Consider the following 26,131-nt stretch of genomic DNA (forward strand, 5'->3'; position numbering starts at 1 on the left):
GTATATTGGACTTTCTACTCTCCCTTTTACTTCTTCTCAATTCCACATAATTAATTACTGACTATTATAAGTGACAAATCAACTTTTCCAATAATTAAGTGACCACATGGAATAATTTCATATTTGGAGTCAAAATATGCTCATAATCTTGTATATGATCTTACTCATATTTAATTATTTTATTATATGATCATAAAGTCACACGTTAATTAGTCATGCATGTCCCCTAGCTGGCTCACATATCACCAAAATTTTACTAGCACAACATCATTTTTATTCATACAAACATTAATAGCTTTCACAACATAACATGATTGATGTAAAGGGCCACTTATTTAATTAGTACTATTGTAATTTAACATTGACCCTATTGATTATTTAAGATGTGTCCGTTCAATACGGACGTTGTCCGACGTAGTTGCCCGGTGGGGCGTAGTTGCACGAAATGTACCACCAGCCGTTGTTGCACTGAGCCCTATAGCAGCCTAGTCGATTGGAGTTGCGCCACACGATCTGAGTGTAGTGGCCACACACCTGGCCTCCAGCACATGAGTTCGAACCGTAGTTGTAGTTAGCCTTCTCACTCACCCACAAGTTCACAGCTGCACGGCCGGTGAAATCACCTGAGCCCTTAGCAAGGTTCTCACCGTATTGCCTATTGCCAGAGTGGACCAAGTTGCAGTCTCTGAGCCTAGAGTTCACGTAGTCTCGTGCAAAATTCGCCACGTTTTGGTCCCACGCCATGGGCCCCACACCGACTTGAGCTCGAGCACTATTGTGAGCATTGAGGTAGTCTTGTGGTGAGTTTTGCCCTAGGCACAAACCTTGTAGGGTTGTTAGGCCAAGGAATAAGAAGAATATTTTCATTTTGATTAATTGGTGTACAAAAAATGTGTTAGATGGAGAGTATTTATAGAGAAATAATGTATGAGATTTTTGGTAAATCTTGGAAAATGTCATCGATTTGTGTATACGTGTAGCCATTCAAATATGAAGATTATTGTATAGTGGAATATTTCTATGTGCCTAATTAATGAACAAATATCAGAGCTAGTACATGAAATTATGCAACCTACGTTACTACGTTGTCATTAATTAGGTTTGAATGGCTATATTCCGGTCTTCTCTTTTGCTATTTTGGATGAGTTAACTTTGATCATTCAAATATCTTACTATAAATTATTTAAGCTTATAATTTTAAAAATAAGATTGATACATCTCCGTGGGTCTAAAATTGTTGTGTAATGTTTTCATGTATGGTGTTTGTTAGTTCGGTTCTTATCATTCATTAGCTTCTCTATTGTTTTTAATATATTTTTTATTACTACTACTTTGTATATTTATTGCCACCACTTTTGGTGGACCCTACTTGCCAATTCTCGACATTTAGCATTTTTCATTTGTACTATATAACATCTCACCATTTCAAAATGTTATTGGAGCGAAAATTGTGAAATTGATCATAATTTCATCAAAATTTATGATTTTTTTTAAAAAAATGTCCTTAAATATATAGACATTTCTCTTTTACTAAAACTTCAAAGTAGAGATTAATATAACAATAGAGGTCATTAAGCCGGGTGATTCAAATTTGTGACTTCTTGCTACTAGCGAAAAATGTAGAGTTGAAAATTACTCTTCACGTACGAGTCCTAATAATGTGAAATAATTAAGTTTTAGATAAACTTAGTTTGATTTTTCATCTCCTAATCGTCCTCTAATCCATGACACCATTTTTCAAAATAAACATGCAAATTTTCTTGTCAATAGCTAAATAAGTGTGATATATAGTTGGAAGAGCAGAAGGTTTAGTCGACTTAGAGGTCTTGATACATAAGTATTTAATCAACTTATTAACTTTATGATGAAATATTTGCAAGAACATCTACAACAATACACTCTATGTGTGTATTACAAATTTACATATACTAGTAGACTTTCCGGTATCTAGAGAAATTAAAATACATAGTAATCATACTACTAGCTATTAGTTATTCTTCAACAATCAACCCTACATATCACGTTACAATAATTATTGTACACCACATGTGCTTACATATAATTTACATCATGCTACATTTTAAATAGGGGATGGGTGGCCAATTTCTAACACGCCCCTTTTGTGTGCGCCGGAATGAACATCAAACTAGCAATCGTGAGGTAGACAAGACAATAGATAAGAGATATAGAGATCCATCATCGACCTGAATCTGCTCTTATACCATATTAGACCAGACATGATCATTATCAGGTCATTATGGGATAAGATTTAAGAGAATTTTAATGCTTTGTATATTTATTTCAGAAGTTCCATATTGATTGCTGTTGGACTTTGGATTCTGTGCGATTCTTATTTTGATTAATTGATTCGTTAAATAGAGTTTTAAAGATGTCGGAACAAAATTGAAAGTTACAAATAAAATAATTTTATTTGTACAAAAAGAATTCTCATATAGAAGTTATATCACTGCTTTATTTTTGGAAACTATACTAATGCCGTTTTACACACATTGTGGTTGGAAGTTCTTGTGGAATTCATTTTATCCACAAAAAGTTAGTCGATTTTCGATTATAATAGCTGGAAAAATGGACTTGTCACTATAACTTTTTTACAATAACTTTGTTACAACTGTAATTTAAGGTAGTACACTAATTACACATTGTTCAACATATGTTTCTCAATCACAGGAGACTAGTTTTCATGTGTTTCTCAATCTTCCACAGCCTATAAGCATAAAAAAAAAGCACCAAAGCTAATGAATATACCGTAACAAGAGCATAAATAATAGCCAAACATTTATGGAAGCAATGAACTTTGTCCAAATAATAACCACAAATTGTAATAAAAAAACTTAATATAAATTAATATTGAATCTACCGTTGATAAATTGTCCGTTAAAAAAATTGTAGGTATATTTTTGAGTAACATTAACCTCAATTTGGAGTCTGGAAAAATCATAGTAAATTTTTAATGAAACGTATAATAATCAATAGATATAGTCTCTCTAAACCGCGGCAACCGGAGCCTATTTTTTGACTAGTGTCGGCTAGAAACTACACAAGTGACACTCCGATCTGAAGGATTTCTCGAAGAAGACGACGTCAAGCAACTTCGTTTCTTAATATTTTTAACTTAATTTGTGAAATTGAAGTTTTAATTAAAGTAAAAAAAATTTTATTCCTTTCTTCCTCTGCGTTTGGTTCTATTGATATCAACCACTCCAAAATTGTGTCATGGTATTTGTCACCGTTGTTACATGTGACATATCCAATATAACCATAATTCCAATTTAAATTAATGCTAATTCTGCATAGTTTGACGACAAGGGATGTTATCTAGCTATATGGGAGAATTTTGTTATCTTTAATTTCTTCTTCTCAATTCCCCAGCATTATTATAATTGCCAATTCTCAAGAATTAAGTTCCTATATATTTTGAAGGAAAAATATCATAAAAACGAATAATTATGATCATAAAGTCACATCCTTAGATCACATTTCAAAATAATTGAACTAGCAAGAGATGAAGATCATCTTATTCATACAAACATTAATAAGTTTCACAACATAACATGATTGAAATATAGGGTCACTTATTTAATTAGTACTATTGTAATTTAACATTGACCCTATTGATTTTATTAAGATGTGTCCGTTCAATACGGACGTTGTCCGGGGTAGTTTCCCGGTGGAGCGTAGTTGCACGAAATGAACCACCAGCCGTCGCTGCACTGAGCCCTAGCGCAGCCTAGTCGTTTGGAGTTGCGCCACACCACTTGAGTGTAGTGGCCACACACCTCGCCTTCAGCACATGAGTTCGAATCGTAGTTATAGTTAGCCTTCTCACCCACCCATGAGTCCACGGCTGCACGGCCAGTGAAATCGCCCGAGCCCTTGGCAAGGTTCTCACCGTATTGCTTATTGCCAGAGTGGACCATGTCGCAGTCTCCCAGCTTAGAGTTCACGTAGTCTCGTGCGAAATTCGCCACGCTTTCGTCCCACGTCATGGGGCCCACACCGACTTGAGCCCGGGCGCTATTGTGAGCATCGAGGAAGTCTTGTTGTGAGTTTTGGCCTAGGCACAAACCTTGTAAGGTTGTTAGGGCAAGGAAGAAGAGGAATATTTTCATTTTGATTGATGTTCAAAATGTGTAATTGGTGTACAAAATATGGGTATTTATAGAGAAATAGTGGTAATAGTGTGTGAGAATTTTGGTATATCTTGAAATTGTGACTAACTAATCAACTATGAAAATTAATGTAATGGAATAAGCCCATGTGGCTACACATATCATTTACATGAAAGTATGCAACCTACGTTACTACGTTGTCATTAGGACTATGGTTTAGTGTATGATAGTAGTATTATGTTTGGATAGGCAACACTCATTTTGGGGCTATGGTTTAGTTTTTGTAATAATTTCTCAGGTTCTTTTTCTTGTTACTCGTCTTCATCAGCTCTCGGTTTGAGGATTTTGTATATTTGCTATATGCAGATCGTTTGGCCTGGTTGTGTAGTGTACTGTAGTTATTTGGTCTTCATTAATTCGTTGAGACTCAGATGGGAAATTCCGTTGGTAATTTTACAAAATAAATAGAGGTAATTGAGCCGAGTGATTCAAATTTGTGACTTCTTGCTAGCTCGAAATTATTGTAGTGTTGGAACCCACTATTCACATACCCTAATAATTTGAAATGGAGTAATTAAGTTTGAGATAAATTTAGTTTGATTCTCATCTCTTATCCTCTAATTAATGAAACAATTTTTCAAAAAAAAAAAACAAGCGAATTTTCTCGTCAATAGCTAAATAAATGTGATAATCGAGGGTTTAGTCGACTTAGACTTCTTGACTTTAATATGCAATATCTATAAGATCATCTTCAGCAATTCACTCTAAACCATTAATCTTCAACATTTGACGCTACATTTAATATTATGAATCTGTTTTAATTCATGAGAATATTTAATAAAATTGAACTAATATTTTTTGTTAACCTAATTATTGTACATCAAATGTATGTGTTTGCATATATATATATATAATTTAATCATTATGCTAAGTTATAAATAAGCGTGTTCAGGGTTTGGTTTTGTTCGATATTAAAAACTAAAATCAAAGCAAACTGTAAAATACGGGTCGAAATGTTGCATCATTAGTAAAGAATGAAACTAAAAAAAAGATAATTGAAAGATTTTTCAAGTTGAATAGTACTATTTTTTTCTATGTGGAATTTATGATAGTGTTTTCATCGACATGACGTAATTGAGGAAATTAATGGACCATATAGTGACTACAATACAAAATGTGAAAAATTTCACCGTTAAATATTTATTATATAATGTATATCTTTATCAAAATAAATAAGTATATATTGCTCATGTAACACCTTCAAACCCACACATTAGTTAGTAGTTACCCATTTTGTTGGAGAATATTTATGTAATGTTTGTGGAAATGTTCTTGATCTCAAATGATTGCAGAATTTTGTAACCATTTTCTTAAATCTTTGACGATATATAACTTCTTCATGCAATTTCTTTTCAATATGTAGAGAAACATCTCATTTTCAGCTAACGTAATGCACATGACATCTTCATGAAATTTCTTTTTCATGAGAGAGAATTGTACGTAAAACAAGATGGGAAAGAGAGAGACTGAGAGAGAGGAGCGTGTGTGGAAAGAATAGCAGCCGTGATGTCGTATAATCGTGTTGTGTTAAGTGGAGAGAATAATAAAAGTAATTATATTTCTTGGTTTATTTTGTCTTAGGCAGGGAGGGTTGGACAAAAGGGGAGAGTATAATTTGTGTAGTTAGAAACAAAAAAAATATATATATAGAATTCAATTTTAGAAGTCATTTTTTTATAAAAGAATTGCTAACATATACTAGTTCGACCTATTACACTTGACATAACTCTTACACATATATGAATATTATTTTATGTATTTTTTGTGTATTTATTTGAACTTTTAGGTATTATTTGCAATATATCCATATGTTGGATTATTATTTTATTAGTATTGAATTATTTAAACTTATAAATAAATTCGGATTAAAATTAAATATCGGTTCCGGTTCAGAACTGGAACCAACCGGTTCCGGTCCCGGTTCAGGTTCTAGGATTTATGAAAAATTAAAACCGATTAACCGGTCAACCGATCCAGTTAGAACCGGAACCGTCCGAATATGTAGGCCTAATATCAGTGAAAGAAAAAGGAGGTCAAGAAGATTTTTTTACCAAAATGGTAAGAATGTACATTACTACAGTCAAAATAATCTAATAGAAACAGTTAGTGTACTGATTTTGTACTGCAACAATAACTATAAACTCCATATATGTGTAGGAAAAAAGCTACAAAAGGGGAGATATTAGTGAAAGAAAAGGGTAGTCAAGAAGATCTTTTACCAAAATAGTAAGAATGTAAATTACTGCAATCAAAATAATTCTAATAGAAACAGCTAGTCTACTGATTTTGCATAGCAACCAATAACTAAAAACTCCATATATGTACAGAAATAATGCAACAAAATGGGAGATATCAATGAAAGAAAAGGGAGGCCAAGAAGATATTTTAACCAAATGGTAAAAACGTATATTACAGCAATTAAAACAACTCTAATAGAAACACTTAAGGTGTCCACTATAGTTGGCCGGGCCAAGCCACAAAGTGTGGCCAGACCACAATTTGTGGTTTGGCTAGGCCACAAAATCGTGGCCGGACCACCAATGCTCATGTTTCCCACTATGGTGGACATGGCCAAGCCACCTAAAATTTTATTTTTTCCATTTTGTTTATATTTTAATTCTACTACAATAAAAGTTATTGGACTATAATAATTGAAAAAATACATACGAACTAAAATTAAAACAAAATCTTCGTTGTATTATACAAAGGGGTAAAATTATACAACGAAAATGTTCGACTTCTAATAAACTACTTTCCCAACGCATATCACGCTCTACGCCCTCCTCCCCTACGATTCCAAACCTCTTCTACCATATCAGCCTGCAGTGTCGTATGTGATGTTTCCCTCCGCATATCGGCGAACCGTTGGATCAAGTATGCATTACTACGCGGTACACCCATCTGCAGTGGGGCGGTTGCAACACCGTGACTCGTACTTGCACCCTCTTCCGGTGCCCAGTTCTCTGCATAATATCCTTCGTCCTCTATTATCATATTGTGCAATATGATACATGCATACATGATGGAGGCGACATCATTTTCGTGTCATTGTCGAACCGGGCACCGAAGAATGGCCCATCGCGATTGGAGGACACCAAAAGCACGCTCAACGTCCTTCCTAGCACTCTCTTGTTTGGCCGCGAAATAGGATTGTTTCGGCCCAACCGGCTGCCGGATCGTCTTGACAAACACGGGCCAACGAGGGTATATCCCATCGGCTAAGTAGTATGCCCTGTTGTACTGCGTTAGCATCTAGCAAGAAGTCAAAAATTTGAATCACCCGGCTTAATGACTTCTATTTTTTTTTATTAATCACTAGTTTGAAGTTTTAGTAAAAGAGAAAAGCCTATATTTAAGACAAATTGAAAAATAAAATCATAAACTTTGATCAAATTATGATGAATTTCACAACTTTCACTCCTCCAAAAGTGGTGACAATCACTGATATCTCCTCTTTTGTTGCATTATTTCTGCACATATGTGGAGTTTTTAGCTATTGATTGTTGTACAAAATCAGTAGACTAAGAGTGTCCACTATAGGCGAGCCGCGGCCGGGCCACGGGAGAGCCGCGAACCGCGGCTCCCTATAGTGACGGGGGTGGGCAGCCGCGGCGGGGGGAGGGGGGACGTGGGCGCGAGCCGCGACCCTCCTATTGCATTGGCCACGGGCCGCGGCTCCCCTATTTTCGATTTTTATTTTTTTAAATTACTTCTATAAATATACCCATTTTTTCCCAATTTTTTACACCATTCCAATCTCCACTCTTTTCATTTTATCACAAATTCTACTTTTGAAAAATGAGTTCCGACGATGAGTTGGATCGATGAACCCGCGTGACCATGTCGGGACACACCATCGGTTGATAGAAGACTACTTTGGCGATAACCCCCGTTACCCAGCAGAGATTTTCCGTCGCCGCTTCAGAATGTCGCAACGGCTATTCATCCATATAGCGACTACATTGGCGCAGCGGTACAGGTGCTTGTACATTGCGCAATGCGCTACAGGTGCTTTGCCCAATTAGCATCATTGCGCAATGTGAAGCACCTGTACCGCTGCGCCAATGTAGTCGCTATATGGATGAATAGCCGTTGCGACATTCTGAAGCGGCGACGGAAAATCTCTGCTGGGTAACGGGGGTTATCGCCAAAGTAGTCTTCTATCAACCGCTGGTGTGCCCCGACATGGTCACGGCAGATGGTCCGCCGATGATAGAACGGGCGAACGAACGCCGCCGCCGCCCTCCTCCTCCTCTTCTGCTTCCCGTTGCACCTCTTGAACGAGTTCATCGAACTCCCTATCCACCAATTGTTGGAACTCATCGTCGGAACTCATTTTTCAAAAGTAGAATTTGTGATAAAATGAAAAGAGTGGAGATTGGAATGGTGTAAAAAATTGGGAAAAAATGGGTATATTTATAGAAGTAATTTAAAAAAATAAAAATCGAAAATAGGGGAGCCGCGGCCCGTGGCCAATGCAATAGGAGGGTCGCGGCTCGCGCCCACGTCCCCCCTCCCCCCGCCGCGGCTGCCCACCCCCGTCACTATAGGGAGCCGCGGTTCGCGGCTCTCCCGTGGCCCGGCCGCGGCTCGCCTATAGTGGACACTCTTAGTCTACTGATTTTGTACAACAATCAATAGCTAAAAACTCCACATATGTGCAGAAATAATGCAACAAAAGAGGAGATATCAGTGATTGTCACCACTTTTGGAGGAGTGAAAGTTGTGAAATTCATCATAATTTGATCAAAGTTTATGATTTTATTTTTCAATTTGTCTTAAATATAGGCTTTTCTCTTTTACTAAAACTTCAAACTAGTGATTAATAAAAAAAAATAGAAGTCATTAAGCCGGGTGATTCAAATTTTTGACTTCTTGCTAGATGCTACTATATAGCTAGAAAATGTAGAGTTGAAAACTATATACTCTTCACGTACGAGTCCTAATAGTGTGAAATAATTAAGTTTGAGATAAACTTAGTTTGATTTTTCATCTCCTAATCGTCCTCTAATCCATGAAACCATTTTTCAAAATAAACATGCAAATTTTCTTGTCAACAGCTAAATAAGTGTGATATATAGTTGGATTAACAGAAGGTCTTGACACAAGTATTTAATTAACTAATTAACTTTAAGATGAAATATTTGCAAAAACATCTCCAACATTTCACTACATCGTACTACATATACTAGTAGACTTTCCGGTAACTAGAGAAATTAAAATACATATATAGTAATCTCATAGTACTATTAGACTTTCCGGTAACTATCCACTATAGGCGAGGGGGTGGCGTGCCGCGCGCTTGGGCGCGGGCCGCGGCCCTCCTATTGCATTGACCACGGGCCGCGGCTCAGCCGCGGCTCCCCTATTTCTGATTTTTTTTTTTTAATTACTTCTATAAATATACCCATTTTTCCCCAATTTTTTACACCATTCCAATCTCCACTCTTTTCATTTTATCACCAATTCTACTTTTGAAAAATGAGTTCCGACGATGAGTTCCAACAATTGGTGGATAGGGAGTTCGATGAACTCGTTCAAGAGGTGCAACGGGAAGCAGAAGAGGAGGAGGCGGCGGCGGCGTTCGTTCGCCCGTTCTATCATCGGCGGACCATCTGGCGTGACCATGTCGGGGCACACCAGCGGTTGATGGAAGACTACTTTGGCGATAACCCCCGTTACCCAGCAGAGATTTTCCGTCGCCGCTTCAGAATGTCGCAACGGCTATTCATCCATATAGCGACTACATTGGCGCAGCGGTACAGGTGCTTCACATTGCGCAATGATGCTAGCGGCCGACCCGGGTTGTCGACATATCAGAAGTGTACCGCTGCAATTAGGCAGCTTGCCTATGCCGGACCCGCTGATATGTTCGACGAATACCTACAGTTGGGTGAAACAACTGCCCTAACGACGCTGAGGCAGTTTTGTAATTGTATCCAGGCCATCTTCGGTCCGGAGTATCTACGGAAGCCAAATGCCGATGAGTGCCAGAGATTGATAGATATGCACGGGAGAGTGCATAATTTTCCGGGGATGTTGGGCAGCATCGATTGCATGCACTGGGAGTGGAGGAACTGCCCGGTTGCTTGGAAGGGGCAGTTCACATCTGGATTCAAAGGGAGACACCCAACAATGATACTGGAAGCTGTTGCTGACTACCGATTGCGAATCTGGCATGCATATTTTGGTGTCGCAGGGTCGAACAACGACATCAACGTACTGGATTCGTCTCATCTCTTCAATGATGAGTGTCAGGGTGAGGGTCCGACGGTCAGATTCATGGCCAACGGGACGCAGTACAACAGGGCATACTACTTAGCCGATGGGATATACCCTCGTTGGCCCGTGTTTGTCAAGACGATCCGGCAGCCGGTTGGGCCGAAACAATCCTATTTCGCGGCCAAACAAGAGAGTGCTAGGAAGGATGTTGAGCGTGCTTTTGGTGTCCTCCAAGCGCGATGGGCCATTCTACGGTGCCCGGTTCGACAATGGCACGAAAATGATGTCGCCTCCATCATGTATGCATGTATCATATTGCACAATATGATAATAGAGGACGAAGGATATTCTGCAGAGAACTGGGCACCGGAAGAGGGTGCAAGTACGAGTCACGGTGTTGCAACCGCCCCACTGCAGATGGGTGTACCGCGTAGTAATGCATACTTGATCCAACGGTTCGCCGATATGCGGAGGGAAACATCACATACGACACTGCAGGCTGATATGGTCGAAGAGGTTTGGAATCGTAGGGGAGGAGGGGGTAGAGCGTGATATGCGTTGGGAATGTAGTTTATGAGAAGTCGAAAATTTTCGTTGTATAATTTTACCCCTTTGTATAATACAACGAAGATTTTGTTTTAATTTTAGTTCTTATGCATTTTTTCAATTATTATAGTCCAATAACTTTTATTGTAGTAGAATTAAAATATAAACAAAATGAAAAAAATTAAATTATTTGGTGGCTTGGGCATGTCCACTATAGTGGGAAACATGGGCATTGGTGGCCCGGCCACGATTTTGTGGCCTGGCCACACTTTGTGGCTTGGCCCGACCAACTATAGTGGACACGTCGGAGTGAATATCGGACTTGCAATCAAGAGGTAGACAAGATAGAAGATAAGAGATAAAGATATTTATCATCGACCTGGATCTGCTCTAATAATACCATATTAGAAATGAGATATCCACCCTCTTAAAATACCTCATAAAAGAAGAGTTATTATCCACACTTACATTGATAAAAATTACATTATCGAGTCATTGTGGGACAAAATTTAAGAGAATTTTAACGCTTTGCATATTTATTTCAGAATTTCCATCTTAATTGCTCTTGAACTTTTGAATTCTATTCGACTCTTAATTTGATTGATTAGTTTGAATATCCTTTTTTTCAAAATCCACATCGGTATAATATTTTGTTTTCCAATGCCAGTATGCCACACTATATTGATAAATAGAGTTTTAAAGATGTCGGAATAAAATTGAAAGTTACAAATAAAATAATTTTATTTGATATAGAATAAATTCTCTTATAGAAGTTATATCACGGCTGACTTAAATAAAATAGCTATGATTTTCTATTAAAATGAATCTCTAAATTTGTTCTGGTTTATTTTTGGAAACTATACTATTGCCGTTTTACACACATTGTGGTGGGAAGTTCTTGTGAAATTCATTTTTATCCACAAAAGGTTAGTCAATTTTAAAGGGCCACTTTACACATAAAACACAATTTTTTTCATTCCACATTCTCTAGATCAATAATAGCTTGACAAATTGACTGCTTATATCTGGTTATTTTTAATACTTAAATTCATGGCTCGTCAATTTAAGGTAGTACACTAATCACACATTGTTCAACAGAGACTAGTTTTCATGTGTTTCTCAATCTTCCAAAAACCAGCTTAATTTCCACAAATTTATAATGCTATATTTATTGTCGATTGTAGAAATGTAATGCAGTCTTTTTTTTTTATCTTTGTTCGTTATAACGTGTTTCAGTATTGTTGGAAATTTATGATTTTTATTAGTTAAGACTAACATTAATTTCTATTCTTTGATAAAATTAAATGCTTCGAAAAATAAGAAAGCAAAAGTCCAGGCAACAAATCTAGAAGATAAAAACCTAATAAAGCCAAATATGTAGACATATGGCAGCAATAAACTTTGTCCCAATAATAATAACCACAAATTGTAAAAAAAAAAAATTAATATAAAGAGTGAATTACATATTTAGGACCTATACTTATCACGATGCATGTTTACAGTCCTTATACTTATCATTTGCGGTCCCTATACTTATATTTATGCACGTTTTAAGGTTCTTTTCTTTTTTTGACATTTTTTAGGACAAAAATACCTCCAAATAAATGAAGGGCAAATTTATATACTACTATTTTCTCTCCTTTTTCTTTCTTCTTCATTTTTTCTCTTTCTTCTTTCTGTAAATGACTTGTATAATTACAAGAAAAATTGAGATGAGACATATTTCAAGAAGGAAATTAGACAAATCAAATGTTCAGCTAAGAAATTTATTTTATATTATTTTGTTAAAATTGCGAAGAGAAATTTCTGATATGAACTCACATAAGTCGCGGGCATTGCCAACTTGCTAAATACACACAACCAAAATTACCATAATTTCATCCATTCCATTTATCGTTTAGTATTCCTCACTTTACGATTGATTAGATTCAGATATTCACTTGTTGGAATTCGTCGTTCAAATTTTTAATCTTTTATTTACGGGATCATTAATTATAATACTCCACATTTGAAGCATAATCACAAATACTCTAGTGTGATGAAGGAAAATGACGTGAAATGTAAAATTTATCATCATATGATTAAATTTCTCAAAAAATTTAACAGAACACAAGGAAATAAGATTAACAAACCCATAATTTTAGTTCTAATTCTATTATAGACAAAGGAAAAAGAAAGAAGGAGGATGAAAGAGAGAAAATAGTGTACAATTTTTTCCTTTGGGGGTATTTTTGTCCAAAAAAAAGATCAAAAAGTGAAAAGGACCTTAAAACATGCATAAGTACAAGTATAAGGACTGCAAATGATATTTTGCAAGTATAGGGACCGCAAACGTTCGTCGTGATAAGTATAGGTCCTGAATATGTAATTCACTCTAATATAAATATTAAATCTAATTTTTTTTAGTAACATTAATCTCAATTTGGAGTCTGCGAAATTCATATATTTTTAATGAAACGTATAATAATCAATGGATATAGTCTCCCTAAACCGCAACCAGCGCCTGTTTTTTACCTAGTATCGGCTGGAACCAGTGGCGGATCCAGGATCCGGAAACGGAGGGGGAAGAATATATAGTATTAGCTTGATTTAGTGCGGACGTGGCTATTTTTTTCGTTGTTCGGGGCGACGCCGGAGGCAAACGGAGGGGGCGGACATGATATTTTTACATCCCGATAAGAGGAAAATAGTCGCACGGAGGGGGCGACCGCCCCCCCCCCCCCCGATCCGCCACTGGCTGGAACTATACGACTGCCACCCCGATCTGAAGAATTTCCGAAGAGGAAGATGTCAAGCAATGTCGTATCTTAATACTTTTAACATAACTTGTGAAATTTCAGTTTTAAAGTAAAAAAAAATTATGCCTTCCTCCTGCCTCATCCACTCCAAAATTGTGTCATGGATTTCTCACCGTTGTTACGTGTGACATTTCCAGTATACATATAAACATAATCGTAAGAATATTCCAATTTATATTTATGCTAATTCTGCATATATAGTTTAATTGACGACAAGGGATGTTAAGCTATATGGGAGAATTTTGTTATGTTTAATTTCTTCTTCTCAATTCCACATAGCATTATTATAATTGCTAATTCTCAAGAATTAAGTGCCCCACATAATAATTTCCTACTATTTTGAAGGAAAAATATGCTAAAAAAACACACGTACATATAGAGATAGATCATAGAAACGAACAATTATGATCATTAAGTCACATCCTTAGATCACATTTCACAACTAATTGAACTAGCACGAGATGAAGAACATCTTATTCATACAAACATTAATAAGTTTCACAAAATAACATGATTGAAATATAGGGCCACTTATTTAATTAGTACTATTGTAATTTAACATTGACCCTATTGATTTTATTAAGATGTGCCCGTTCAATACGGACGTTGTCCGGCGTAGTTGCCCGGTGGGGCATAGTTGCACGAAATGAACCACCACCCATTGTTGCACCGTGCCCTAGCGCAACCTAGTCGGTTGGAGTTGCGCCACACCACCTGAGTGTAGTGGAGGCACTCCCCACCAACACATGAGTTCGAACCGTAGTTGTAGTTAGCCTTCTCACCCACCCACAAGTTCACAGCCGCACGGCCGGTGAAATCACCCGAGCCCTTGGCAAGGTTCTCACCGTATTGCCCATTGCCAGAGTGGACCATGTTGCAGTCTCCCAGCTTAGAGTTCACGTAGTTTCGTGCGAAACTCGCCACACTTTCGTCCCATGTCATGGGCCCCACACCGACTTGAGCCCGTGCACTATTGTGAGCATCGAGGAAGTCTTGTGGTGAGTTTTGGCCTAGGCACAAACCTTGTAGGGTTGTTAGGGCAAGGAAAAAGAGGAATATTTTCATTTTTATTGATTGATGTACAAAATGTGTAATTGGTGTACAAGATATGTGTTGGAGGGAGTCTATTTATAGAGAAAAAATAGTGTGTGAGATTTTTGGTAATTCTTGAAATTGTGACTAATCAACTATGAAGAGTGTTGTAATGAAATAAGTCGATATGTGCCTACCAACATCATGCACATGAAAGTATGCAACCTATGTAACCACGTTGTTATTAGGTTTGATTATTGACTATATTCCGGTCTTCTCTTTTTGTAAATTCATTACATTTAAATTTGAAGTTGGAAACTAGTACTATTCACATGTCCTAAGTATAATGAGAAATAGTTAGGTTTGATTCATATCTCGAACTTATACTCTAAATCATGCATGCATGAAACAATTTTTAAAAATAAAACAAGCTAATTTTCTTTGTCAATAGCTAAATAAGTGTGATAATCGAGGGTTTAGTCGACTTAAAATTCTTGACTTTAAAATGCAATATGTATAAGAGCATCTTCAACATGAACCCTACATTTCACGTTACATTAAATATTGTAAATCTTTTTTATAGAAGTATTTAATGATATTGAACTAGGGTTTTGATCTTATGTGAAACTAGATCTTAATAAAAGAACGTAGAACAAAATCATACGGAGGGGATGTTTTAGGTTATTGTTAGTGTATATGTAGGTCATTTTTAATAATGGATGACCTAAAATGAACTAAAAATAATATCAAACCCAGCTTTTCTAAAATGACCTAAAACTGATTAATAATGATCTTCCGTGTTTTTGATCAATTATTGACCATTAGATCACATAATCCTAGGGCCAAGGTTTGGGTTGCATTCCTGAATTTAGATGCATTCTTGTTTGGACATTCCAAAAAATTGACTAAATTTTTGTTTGTGGTTTACATATATTTTTCATTTTTCGGCATATTAACGATAAAAAAAAAATTGAATATGTGATACTGAGGCCATTTAAAAGAAAAGTTGCATCATTAATAATGAATAATTAAAACTAAAAAAAAAAAGACAAGAATGGAAAATTGAAAGATTTTTTTCTAAGTGGAATATTTTTTTTCCATGTGGAATTTATGATAGTGTAGTCATCGACATGACCACACAGTAACTATGATCCAAAATGAGGGAAATTTCATGGATAGATGTTTATTAAATACTAGTAAATAATAATAATAGCAATTTAATTATTATTCTATCTCTGCAGAAGTCCCAAATCCAATGTATATCCTATATAATGCATCTTTATCAAACTAAATACTAGTAGTAGTTTATTAGTTACCCATTTTGTTGGAGAATATGTATGTAACGTTTGTGGAAATGTTCTTATCTCGAATTATTGCAGAATTTTGTAACCATTTTTATTAAATCTTTGACAATATATAACTTCTTAATTCATGCAATTTCTTTTTCAATATGTTGAGAAACTTCTCATTTTCAGCTAACATTATTTATGCACATGACTTCTTCATGAAATTTCGTTTTTATGAGAGAGAATTGTACGTAACAGAAGATGGGAAAGAGAGAGAGAAGCGTGTGTGGATAGAATAGAAGTTAAGTATAATATTAATAGTGTTAAGCAGAGTGAATAATAAAAATAATTATATTTCTTCGTTCATTCATTGTTGGATATAAGGGGTGAGTATAATATGTTTATTTGGATAGAGCTAGTAATATTATTATTAAGAAATAGGTGTTAAATTATAAGATTAACCATTTTTTTATTGTTGTTTGAATAAAAGATTATAATTACTAAAATGAGGGGTCTAATAGAATAGAATCAACCATTTTAATATTGAGTATAGTCTAGTGAAGTTGAAAATTACGTTACATATATAATTCTTCCCAACGGCCTAACTTTATTGAATAAGGTAGTATATCTGAATTTTCTTATCAAAACTAAATTACTATGAGTAGGAAATTAGAATAAATGAATGTAGAAAAGTCAGACTTAGATTTTTCTGTGGAAATTTTGATTTTTTTCTGTGAAAATTTTTATGATAATTTTAATAAAATTACAACCACACGAAATACAAACGTGGCCAATAGAACTTTTTAGGATGGTATAGATCAAAGTCTAGCTCAATTATGCATTTATTAGTTTACAATAAAACTTCATGGCTATAATGATCGTATAATTACATGCTCCTAAATCCAAAAAAGCCAAATCTCAAACCTAAGTGAAAATAGTAAACACAAACAAAATCTTGAGAAGTTTGAATCAAATCTCATCAAAATCAACTAGAAAAAAAAATGTTAAATAAATAGGAATCGGATTGATCAATTCCTAACTTTGATGTTGTTCAAGTGTGCTATGAACAAGTCATTCCAAGTATCGGTGAGTCCCGGTAAGCACCAGTGCATGCAATCGTCGTGTCTTTTCCCACCAGCAGTGGATGGATGGGCATCAGCTCTGAACTCACTCATTCGGGTTATCTCCAATATTTGGAATTTTGAACCTTCAAGGGCCCTGTATAGATGCCCGTTTACAAGCCGTGTCTCTACATTTGTTCCGTTGTTCTCAATAGAGAAAAGTTGTTCGACCTGGAGATAATGAAACGTAAGTTCTTGCTTGGATTTGCTGAGGCAATGTGATATGTAAATCAAAGTCTTAGCGTCAGGCACATCCCGTTGCTCTATATTACAGGCATATATTAGAAACTCGATATGAAATGACCAAACAGCACCAGACGTACAAAAAACAAGAAGGAAAAGCTTACTTCTCGCGGTGCTAGAGGCTGTACTCGAGGACATGAACCACCTTGGTCCCAATTACCTCCTTCAAAATGCCTTGGTGATTGTGTTCGAAAGAAAAGAATAGCATTTTTGCGTGCATTCATTTCCACAAAAGATACCTATAGGAATACATCGCAGGCATGAATCTTGCAATAAGGATGAATGAAGCAAGATAACCTAAAGATGGGAAATAATAATGAATTACTGAAAAAAAAAACATAATTACTATTACTATTCATAAAAAAGAAAACTTTGAGTAGAGCTTGAATGAAAATGGATTCATTTCTTCAAATAACAGAATTAGTATATTTTAATTAGGTAACAGGATCAAAATTGAGCATCTGAGAAAGAGAAGCAGAGAGTTATACCATGTGTCGTAACACCATATCAAGCCCAGCATTAGGTGTAAGTGGAGGAGTCACAGGTACTCCCTTCTCAAAGAAGAGCATCGGTGTTTTCAAAGGATCAAACTTTGAAGGAGCCCACCACCTAAAGAATTAAGCAGAAAAAAAAATGAAAACCTATGAATTATAATCTCATATATGATGAAAAGAAAAGTATGATGCTGAATTTCATACAAGAAAACTACAAACATGCAAAGGATGATGTTATAGCATTCAAAAAGTACTTTATCCTGTCAAGGTTTAGAGCCATCACTTGTGTTCAAATATACTCCATTTATCAGTAACTCAGCAAAGATGTAATTAATGTGTGTTTGACATCTAGCAGTAAAAGTGTAAAAACAATCTATAATAAAGCAGCATTTAGTGAAATGGAGAATATGAATAACATGATTCTTTTTACTCCCACATATATCCGAGAAAGCCACACTGTCTGTTTGTCGCACAAAGACTGGGAAATGCAACTGCGTAAGGAATATGAGGACTCAATTGAGCTTTCAAATAGCAATACATATATTGATTTGATTCCAATAACTACTTCACTAGGCAGGCGAGGGCTTCAGCGCAAGTGAGAAAGAGTCTCATCACTAATACTGGATCAGTCTACTCAATAAAAGCACACAAAAACATGAATTACCAGTGCCCTGTATTGAAAATGAGTATGTCGTGGAAATGTGGAGCCGCAGCCCAACTCCCATCTGGCATATCAACATCAATTCTATAGCCATCCTTATAACCAAGTGACTCCAGTACACCACTGGTACCGCCTGACCACCTAGAAATAACATATACAAAGTACTACTTTGTCAAAAGGCACAGACATACAATATAGTGAAATAGCAATTGCAGTATCATGACTATTGTAAGCATACAGAAAAACACATTAAAACATATGTAAGGGGATGAAAGAGCAGGAGTTCTTCATAGATGATCACATGAATCATAAGCTCCTCGATGCAAGAAAAGGAAAACCTCTGAAAAAGTTTTCAATAGTTATTCTGAAGGGAAAGTGGCAACTCATAAATGAATGGCTATACGCAAGACTGCAAGAGACAATCTGCATTTAGAAATACAGGGTATAACTCTATATCTATCTCCACAGTGTGCTGAGGCTCCTATATGTTTCGGTTTGTGTATGCAAACTCATTAAACTTCACTCCGAATCATTCTCAACGAGTCCATAAGAAGTGATCCCATTTTTTTCATCGGGTCCGGGTAGAGACCAAAGATCTTGAGCGACCTAATGTTCAGTTTTCTTATTCAAGTTTATGACTACATTGCAAGCTTCAATGAAAAAATTATACTCCATTAACCAAGGAAAAAGTAAGGTGGTTGACTTTCATCTAATTTTATTCATTTTTCCTTCTAAATTAAAAGTAAGATATAAGTTAGAAGATTTTACAATTCTATAGGAAGAAACGATCTGAGTTATATGTTTCCAGTTCCCAAAGCAACCGTATCCGAGTGACATATAGGTGACCTCCTAACATAATATCAAGATTCAAACTTTAGGCACCTATAATCTTATCAACATAATTAGCTCCATACACAGCATCGACATCGTGTGACCGTGTCAGTGTGTGAGTGGTGCTCTCCTGGGGATATAAGGCAACACAATGTAGCTACATCATCAGGGGGGATCACGACTCAAGTTATTTTACTTGGCTTACCTACCATATCGAGCCAGAAGATTCGTCCGGTGATATGCAATAGTTAGGTTGTACTTAAGGAACGTAAAACCGCGATCAGCTCCAGCAGGCCGCCACTTTTTCACCTCGGCAGAAACTTTTCTCAATGCACAAAAAAGAGAAACAAACATGTTCCTATTCAAGGAGTCTCCAACAAATCCTGCACTGTCAAAAATCCATAAGAGCTACAAACAGCACTAATTTTTACACGGAACACAATTAGTAAGAAAGAAAAAGAAACATATAAGCTGATATGACTTTTTTCATTATGGAGCTGGAAAATTTTTAAGTGGAAAAACAATTAACTTAGCTACTACTGCTCAAATTAAAATTCAAATATCAAACCTTTTCTCTAATCAAAGATCTCCAATTTAGTGTAACCAAATGCATACCAACACAAGGATATTCCAAATCCCTAACTGAAAATGCATAACATTGCCAATTCACTTAATTCAGAGATGCACTCACCAATGCTTGTGTCTCTGAATTGCTCGAGGAATCTCCACGGATCAAACGGAGGCAGATCGCAGCCGCGAGGTTTCCACCGCCACCTGAGGATGTCGACGGCGTTCGATTTGTTACCTGCGATGCAATTCCATCCTTTGAATATCTCCTTGCACGTGTGATCGTAGCGCGGAGGAGATCTGATTGATTGATCATAGATCCAGCGCCCTCCCGAGTAGTTGCAGCTACCACTGCTCTTCGCAGGCACCGCTGGATGGAATAACGGCGGTGGTGGCGGCGCATCCCTCCGGAAGAGAGAGAAGCAGAAGTAGAGAGAGATGGCGCAGAGGAGAGAGATAAGAGCGCGGGGTGCGAGTGAGGAATTGGAAGGAACGAGCTTCTTCGAGCTGTGATGCGGTGCTCTAGCGGCCATGGCTTGTGAGCGCGAGCGCTACGCCGGCGCACATTAGCACGCGCTGTGATGTGTGTGACGTGGATTAACCGACACCATTTTTCCTAATTAATTTATTTTGCTGAAAACATAATTACTTATTAAATACCGATTAATAATTAATAATTGGAAGTTTATATCACCGGTTATGATTCATTAATTAATTTTTTAATCCTAAATCTAGAAGTTAATAATTTCCAATTATTAGTAATTAATTGATTATCATTGTGACTCAACTCCTTGGCACAGTGGATTCATTTAGTGACGTATTTTGGGGTTGATTTCAATGTGCATGTGTTTTTTTTGGGTAAAATATTATAGCTAGTGATAGAACCAGACATTTAACGAGATCTAATAAAGCATTTCTTTAAAAATTAAAACATTTTAACAGAACTCTAAAAAAATTACTAATTAAATAATAATAAATATATTTAAAATTTTGTAATTTAAACTTAAAATTATTAAAATAACCCCAAAAGAATTTAAAATAGTTAGTTGGTTTATAATGCACGAGCCTCGCCACAATTTTGGTTTGCAAATTGCAATCAAAACTTCTAAATTTTGCAGATAAATAGACTTAATTTGTAAATTTCTAGTAATTTCACTTTCCAGAGGTAAATATGATGTTTCTATAAGGCTATACTGTCTATAATAAACACATTGAAATGAGAAACAGCCAAAACATTAGCAAAACATTAATTAATTAATTTCTTAAGTGAACATGAGAAAGTACATTTGAGTTCCCAAGTCCACCTAAAGAACATTTGAGTACAATTTTGTATGATACTAAATAAACATGAACAAAATTTTGAATTCAACAGTATATCAATGTCTGGTGTGTGTATAGTACAACAGATTCAACACACAATAACTTAGCAGTGTAAGAACTAAGAAGCAGGCATGCTAGATTGGTTCCATCACTGCAAGGGTTTAAGGTGGAAAACTTGGCAGCCAGGCTTGTAAGATTGCTTCATCACCGCCTGTTCGAATTTCTTGTGTGCAGCTTCATTCTCTTCTAAGCTGGTTTGGATGAAAAACCTAATCCACCATGATGAGCTCCGGAACTTGGCCTGCATAACAAACACCCACTTGCTCATTCAACAACTCATTTATTTTTCGCTTTACTATGTTTTCATGACATCTTGTGAAGCCATCGTCACAGTAACTGGAAACCAAACTTCCAGTCTAAACATGTTTGCTTAGCGAAAGAATAAGTTGTGATCAGCCCCTGCCCTCCCACTAAGTTAAGTTGTGATCCACCACCATCATTCTATAAGCATCATATGGCGTATGTGCGTGTGTGAGGGTGGGTGGGTGGGTCAGGGGAGCGAGAGTAAAAGTCGAACTCAAAATTTCCAAGTGAAGAATTACATGTAAAAGAGACAATTTATACTTACAGGACGTCCGAATTTGGACAGCTCTGCCAATTTAGCTCTTTGATGGCCTGGATAACCTGCATTCACATGAAACTGGTAAAGCTCGACTGCGAAGTAACATGGGGCAGAGCAGGCACTCATGCCATGTTACTCTACTAAAAGCCTAAACTTGTGGAAAAATAAAACATTGGCACGGTAAATGGAAGAATGACCACGTAACAGCTGGAAAATACAAGAATGGTTAGGACTCACTACCGTAGTGCCGTGTATCATTAGGTTAAAGACTCATCAAATGAATTCGGAACCAAGATTTCTGAGGAATTACCAGATAATATAACTAAGCCATCAGATGCCACCCGTGCTAAATCTGGGACAGTCTTATTAAGATATTTCGGTGACAGGTAATCCAATGCATCTGAGACAACCACGAGAGAAAATGACTTGGGCTTGTACGGGAGGGGAAACTTAATATCAGCTACACGTACAACGCCCTTGCTCACAAGACTCTTGCAGTTGGCATCAGCATCGTCTAATTCATATGGCTCTACACCCCAGGCTTCAGTGTCCTCTTCTTTTAATATTTGAGAGACGACTGAGCAGGTTTCCGGGCCTACATGTAGTACCTTCCGCATGCTGTCACCATATGATTTCTTAAGGATAGGTATCAATCTTTGAAGTTCTGCAGTACAGGAAACCCCACCTGCAGGAACAAATAAACACAAGAACAGTCAACATACCAGAGGTGATTTGTCTGAATATAAACCCAAGCAAAAGAACTGACAAACACCAAGTAGTGTGCCAAGAATAATCCGAGCAGATACAAAGTAATGGTACGTCTATGGAAGCAGGATTCACATCCTCATCAAGAACAATACTTAGTAGATTAATTAAATGCATAACAGCAAGCAGAACTCTCATGGGTTAGAAAAGAGCCCTTCAGATAAAAGAGTCCTATATTTGCATGTATTTTACCAAGGTTAACTGTTTAAATTCTCTAATATGTGTGATTACCAATACCGGGCATGGAAAATAAATAAGTGCAGCTAAAATTATTGCAATACAAATATGGATAGTATTATGTGAATTTAATTAAACTTAAGTACCCAATTACCCATTGATGTACTAACAACGAATGACTACTTTTTGTTAGAGAGAGAAGTCGATATAGTGTTTATATAAAGATGTCTTCATTTGGTTACGCGGATATGATATTAATCCTTAGGCGCACTGACAGCAAAATCACAAAAAAGTTGCCTTTATAACAAATAAAGGAAAAGGGGAGGAATAAAAAAATAATTTCCTATAATAAAAGAGGGGTGAGCTTCAGTTATCGGAAGTTACCCTCAAGTCGATTCAAAGCAGCAATATCACTACTCCTGCCACCTGTCAGGAAGCAATTTCAAAGTCAAATAACACCAAAAAAGAACTTTGTACCAATTATTTACCACCATTATTATCAAATGCAACGGTAACAATTATCGAATGTCAAAATTCTATCAATAGGATGTGTATTTGAAGTCCAAATAGATCAGTAACTAACCTGAACCATGATACATATACCCAACAATGAGCAGTGCTCCCTGAAAATATGTAGAAAATCAAGTCATAAATTTTCTCAGAGTGAAATCAAAAGTTACAGTTACAGACACGACAATCAATGCCAGACAGCTCTTATGAGAAGTAGAATGGGAAGATACGGACGTTGACATCCTTGTTAAGCAGTATGCAGAAGTTTAAAAAAAAACACAGTATGAGAGTAATACAAAAGGTAAAAAGGCACAATATTTACCACCACAACGAGTCCTATAGATAATAGAGGAGATGGACGAGACTTGTGATGCAATGCGCCCATGAAGGGAACACCACTGTCTGCAAAGCGGCGGGAAGCATTGGGTCTCCTTGACGCCATTTGCAGATATAATGACCTGTTAGGAATTGGATCAAAAGCACTAGAAAATAAGTCCAACTCTTTGACCAGAAATACTGAAGCACTTAACTAGCAGAATCCTACCAAATATGATCTCAACCACATATAGACACAAACTATCCACCAAAATCAGCACGCAAACAGATAGTAAATAAGAAAACCAACGACAAATTATCAGCTTCTTTTCAATTCAAGATCAATCATGAAGACATAAGTTGCAAGTTGCAAACTTGCAGTTCTACATCAATGATATCTATCAGAAAAGCTCAAAAAAAGGCAAATTGGGCATTTTCATCTACTGATGAACTAACACAAATTGCATCAACTGATATGATTGATTAAGCATCCGCTTTATAAGCACATCATTTTTTTCGCAAGAATCTCAAATCCAACACACCAAGTCAAGTAAATTCAAACCACTAAAAAGGATCAGCTAGTTCGAGCCCATCAAATGGCGGGTAAATCCGCATTGACACATGAAACACCTAATCTCTCAGTTAAACGCATTTCTCTACAGCTCAATTTCACACAATCAACCGCCAACAAGACAACAATCACCAATCAACAAAAACGAAGCCATAAACCAGCAGAAATGCACAATTTAACTCAAAAACATACGCTGAAATGATCAATTGAAACGGGAAAAGATACATAATTAAGCGAGGAAGCTACCTAGTGCGAAAAATGTAAAGATGGGAGCGCACGAACTGAATTTGGGATCTAGATCTGCTCCGATTCGAGTGGAAAAGCGCTCTTAGTAGAACAGCTGCATTTATCTTATTTTCATTATCATATTTCCTTTTTTGCACTTAATAAATGACAAGATGGAGACGTATATAATTATAAATTTTATACTATGATTTTGGAATAAATTAGGATGGAAATTACAACTATTTTAAGTTAGGGATTAACATTTTTTTATTTTAAAATTATGTATTTATTTTTGTGATAATGGAAACATCAATCAAATTTCAATAAATTGGACTTATTTTATTTAGACTATTGAACTGTCGGTTGAAGCCTAAAAGTCCGATTTTTCATTCACATAGCATGTTACTTTATTATTTGCCTATGAAATATTGTACACTTAATTTGCTATTTTATCATTTAAATAAAACAGATTATATTATGAGCTGTAAATGTATTACTTTAAATATGGACCATATTTGCTATATGGAGTATTATTATTTATTTGGATTGAATATATATCTATCTCCGTCTTTGTATTGTATTTTTGCTTTGTTCTTTTTTGCATGAAATATCGAAATTGATGAACAAGGCATAAAATGTCTAAATTATCTTTTATTATACTCCTACATTTGATCAAATTGTGTTTTTTTTTTTTTAACTTTGAATAGGATGAGGGAGGTACAAATGATTTTTAATAAAATTATCATGCGACTCATTGTGCTAAATGGGCCAAAGCTTGGCATAAATGGGCTCTTTTCTAATACATTAGCTATGTCTCATTACACTTTAATATTTGGGTCCTAATTTGGTCTGTTTTCTTTGTAGTTTGCTTATGTCAGTAAGTATGGATGCCAATTGAGTTTTTGTGTTGCAGACTAATCTGCCCAAATGTTTGGATTTCGAGCTATAATAGTCCAATTTCGGTTTGTTCCATATTTTTTAAAACTGAAATGATATATCACTACGATTCAAAATTTCACAATTATCTCATATGTGATTTACCAGATGCTTGATGCTACCCGGTAACAATTAGAGGTACAAGAGTTTAAGCTCTTACCATATTTTTGTACTAAATGTCCCTTTAAAATAGAAACAATGTCTATTTTGGTTCGTCCTTTAAAATTATAAACTTTCAATTTTTGGAAGAGGACCTCATAATCCATGTGCAACACTACTTTCAATATTTTTTATTTTCATCTCTCCTACTTAATCCATTTTTTCTTCTCTCTTAGAGCATCCACAATTGGACGGACGATGCGCATCGTCCGCCACTGTGGCATCGCGGACGATGCGACGCGTTTTTTATTTTTAATTTAACTTTCAAAACCTATATATATCTCTCACTGTTCACTTTATTTTTCACTCCTTTCACTCTCAAATTCACACTACATATTCTACACTTCAAACAAAATGAATTCCGGAGATTACCCAAGTCCGAATAGTCCGATGTTCTGTGGTGCACGATGGTCGGGTACAGAACCCGACGAATACCTGTCATTCGACACCAACGCCCAGTACGATCCTGAGTTCAGCACAGACTCGTACGGGCTGTCAGACATGAAACATTCTCCGAACCGCATACCCGCCGCCGCCGCA

The 26,131-nt window shown here is 36.2% G+C and overlaps 6 protein-coding genes across 6 annotated transcripts; 1 reads left to right on the plus strand and 5 right to left on the minus strand.

Moving 5' to 3' along the window:
• Nucleotides 1-242: 242 nt before the first annotated feature.
• LOC125224238 (pathogenesis-related leaf protein 4-like) lies at nt 243-866 on the minus strand. The gene has a single exon (XM_048127601.1). It carries the CDS (start codon nt 742-744, stop codon nt 394-396), a length of 351 nt encoding a protein of 116 aa, XP_047983558.1. The 5' UTR covers nt 745-866; the 3' UTR covers nt 243-393.
• A 2,602-nt stretch (nt 867-3,468) lies between these two features.
• Nucleotides 3,469-4,142, minus strand: LOC125185217 (pathogenesis-related protein PR-1 type-like). Its single transcript, XM_048081716.1, has one exon. It carries the CDS (start codon nt 4,128-4,130, stop codon nt 3,657-3,659), a length of 474 nt encoding a protein of 157 aa, XP_047937673.1. The 5' UTR covers nt 4,131-4,142; the 3' UTR covers nt 3,469-3,656.
• Nucleotides 4,143-9,671: 5,529 nt separating this feature from the next.
• On the plus strand, nt 9,672-10,964 carry LOC125220619. Its single transcript, XM_048122774.1, has one exon. It carries the CDS (start codon nt 9,672-9,674, stop codon nt 10,962-10,964), a length of 1,293 nt encoding a protein of 430 aa, XP_047978731.1.
• Nucleotides 10,965-14,109: 3,145 nt separating this feature from the next.
• On the minus strand, nt 14,110-14,848 carry LOC125223589 (pathogenesis-related leaf protein 6-like). Its single transcript, XM_048126795.1, has one exon. The coding sequence runs from the start codon at nt 14,819-14,821 to the stop codon at nt 14,351-14,353; it is 471 nt and encodes a 156-aa protein (XP_047982752.1). The 5' UTR covers nt 14,822-14,848; the 3' UTR covers nt 14,110-14,350.
• Nucleotides 14,849-16,900: 2,052 nt separating this feature from the next.
• LOC125218915 (protein trichome birefringence-like 13) lies at nt 16,901-20,591 on the minus strand. The gene is made up of 6 exons (XM_048120719.1): nt 20,116-20,591; nt 19,630-19,807; nt 18,597-18,734; nt 17,927-18,047; nt 17,543-17,677; nt 16,901-17,366 (listed from the first exon to the last, which is right to left on the minus strand). Exons 1-6 carry the CDS (start codon nt 20,522-20,524, stop codon nt 17,103-17,105), a joined length of 1,245 nt encoding a protein of 414 aa, XP_047976676.1. The 5' UTR covers nt 20,525-20,591; the 3' UTR covers nt 16,901-17,102.
• A 635-nt stretch (nt 20,592-21,226) lies between these two features.
• LOC125217651 (probable pectin methylesterase CGR3) lies at nt 21,227-24,658 on the minus strand. Its single transcript, XM_048119173.1, has 7 exons — nt 24,518-24,658; nt 23,708-23,843; nt 23,459-23,498; nt 23,260-23,301; nt 22,244-22,618; nt 21,940-21,995; nt 21,227-21,612 (listed from the first exon to the last, which is right to left on the minus strand). Exons 2-7 carry the CDS (start codon nt 23,825-23,827, stop codon nt 21,460-21,462), a joined length of 786 nt encoding a protein of 261 aa, XP_047975130.1. The 5' UTR covers nt 23,828-23,843; nt 24,518-24,658; the 3' UTR covers nt 21,227-21,459.
• Between the last annotated feature and the right edge of the window lie 1,473 nt (nt 24,659-26,131).

The sequence above is a fragment of the Salvia hispanica genome, chromosome 4 (assembly GCF_023119035.1).
Source record: "Salvia hispanica cultivar TCC Black 2014 chromosome 4, UniMelb_Shisp_WGS_1.0, whole genome shotgun sequence".
Taxonomy (NCBI): domain Eukaryota; kingdom Viridiplantae; phylum Streptophyta; class Magnoliopsida; order Lamiales; family Lamiaceae; genus Salvia; species Salvia hispanica.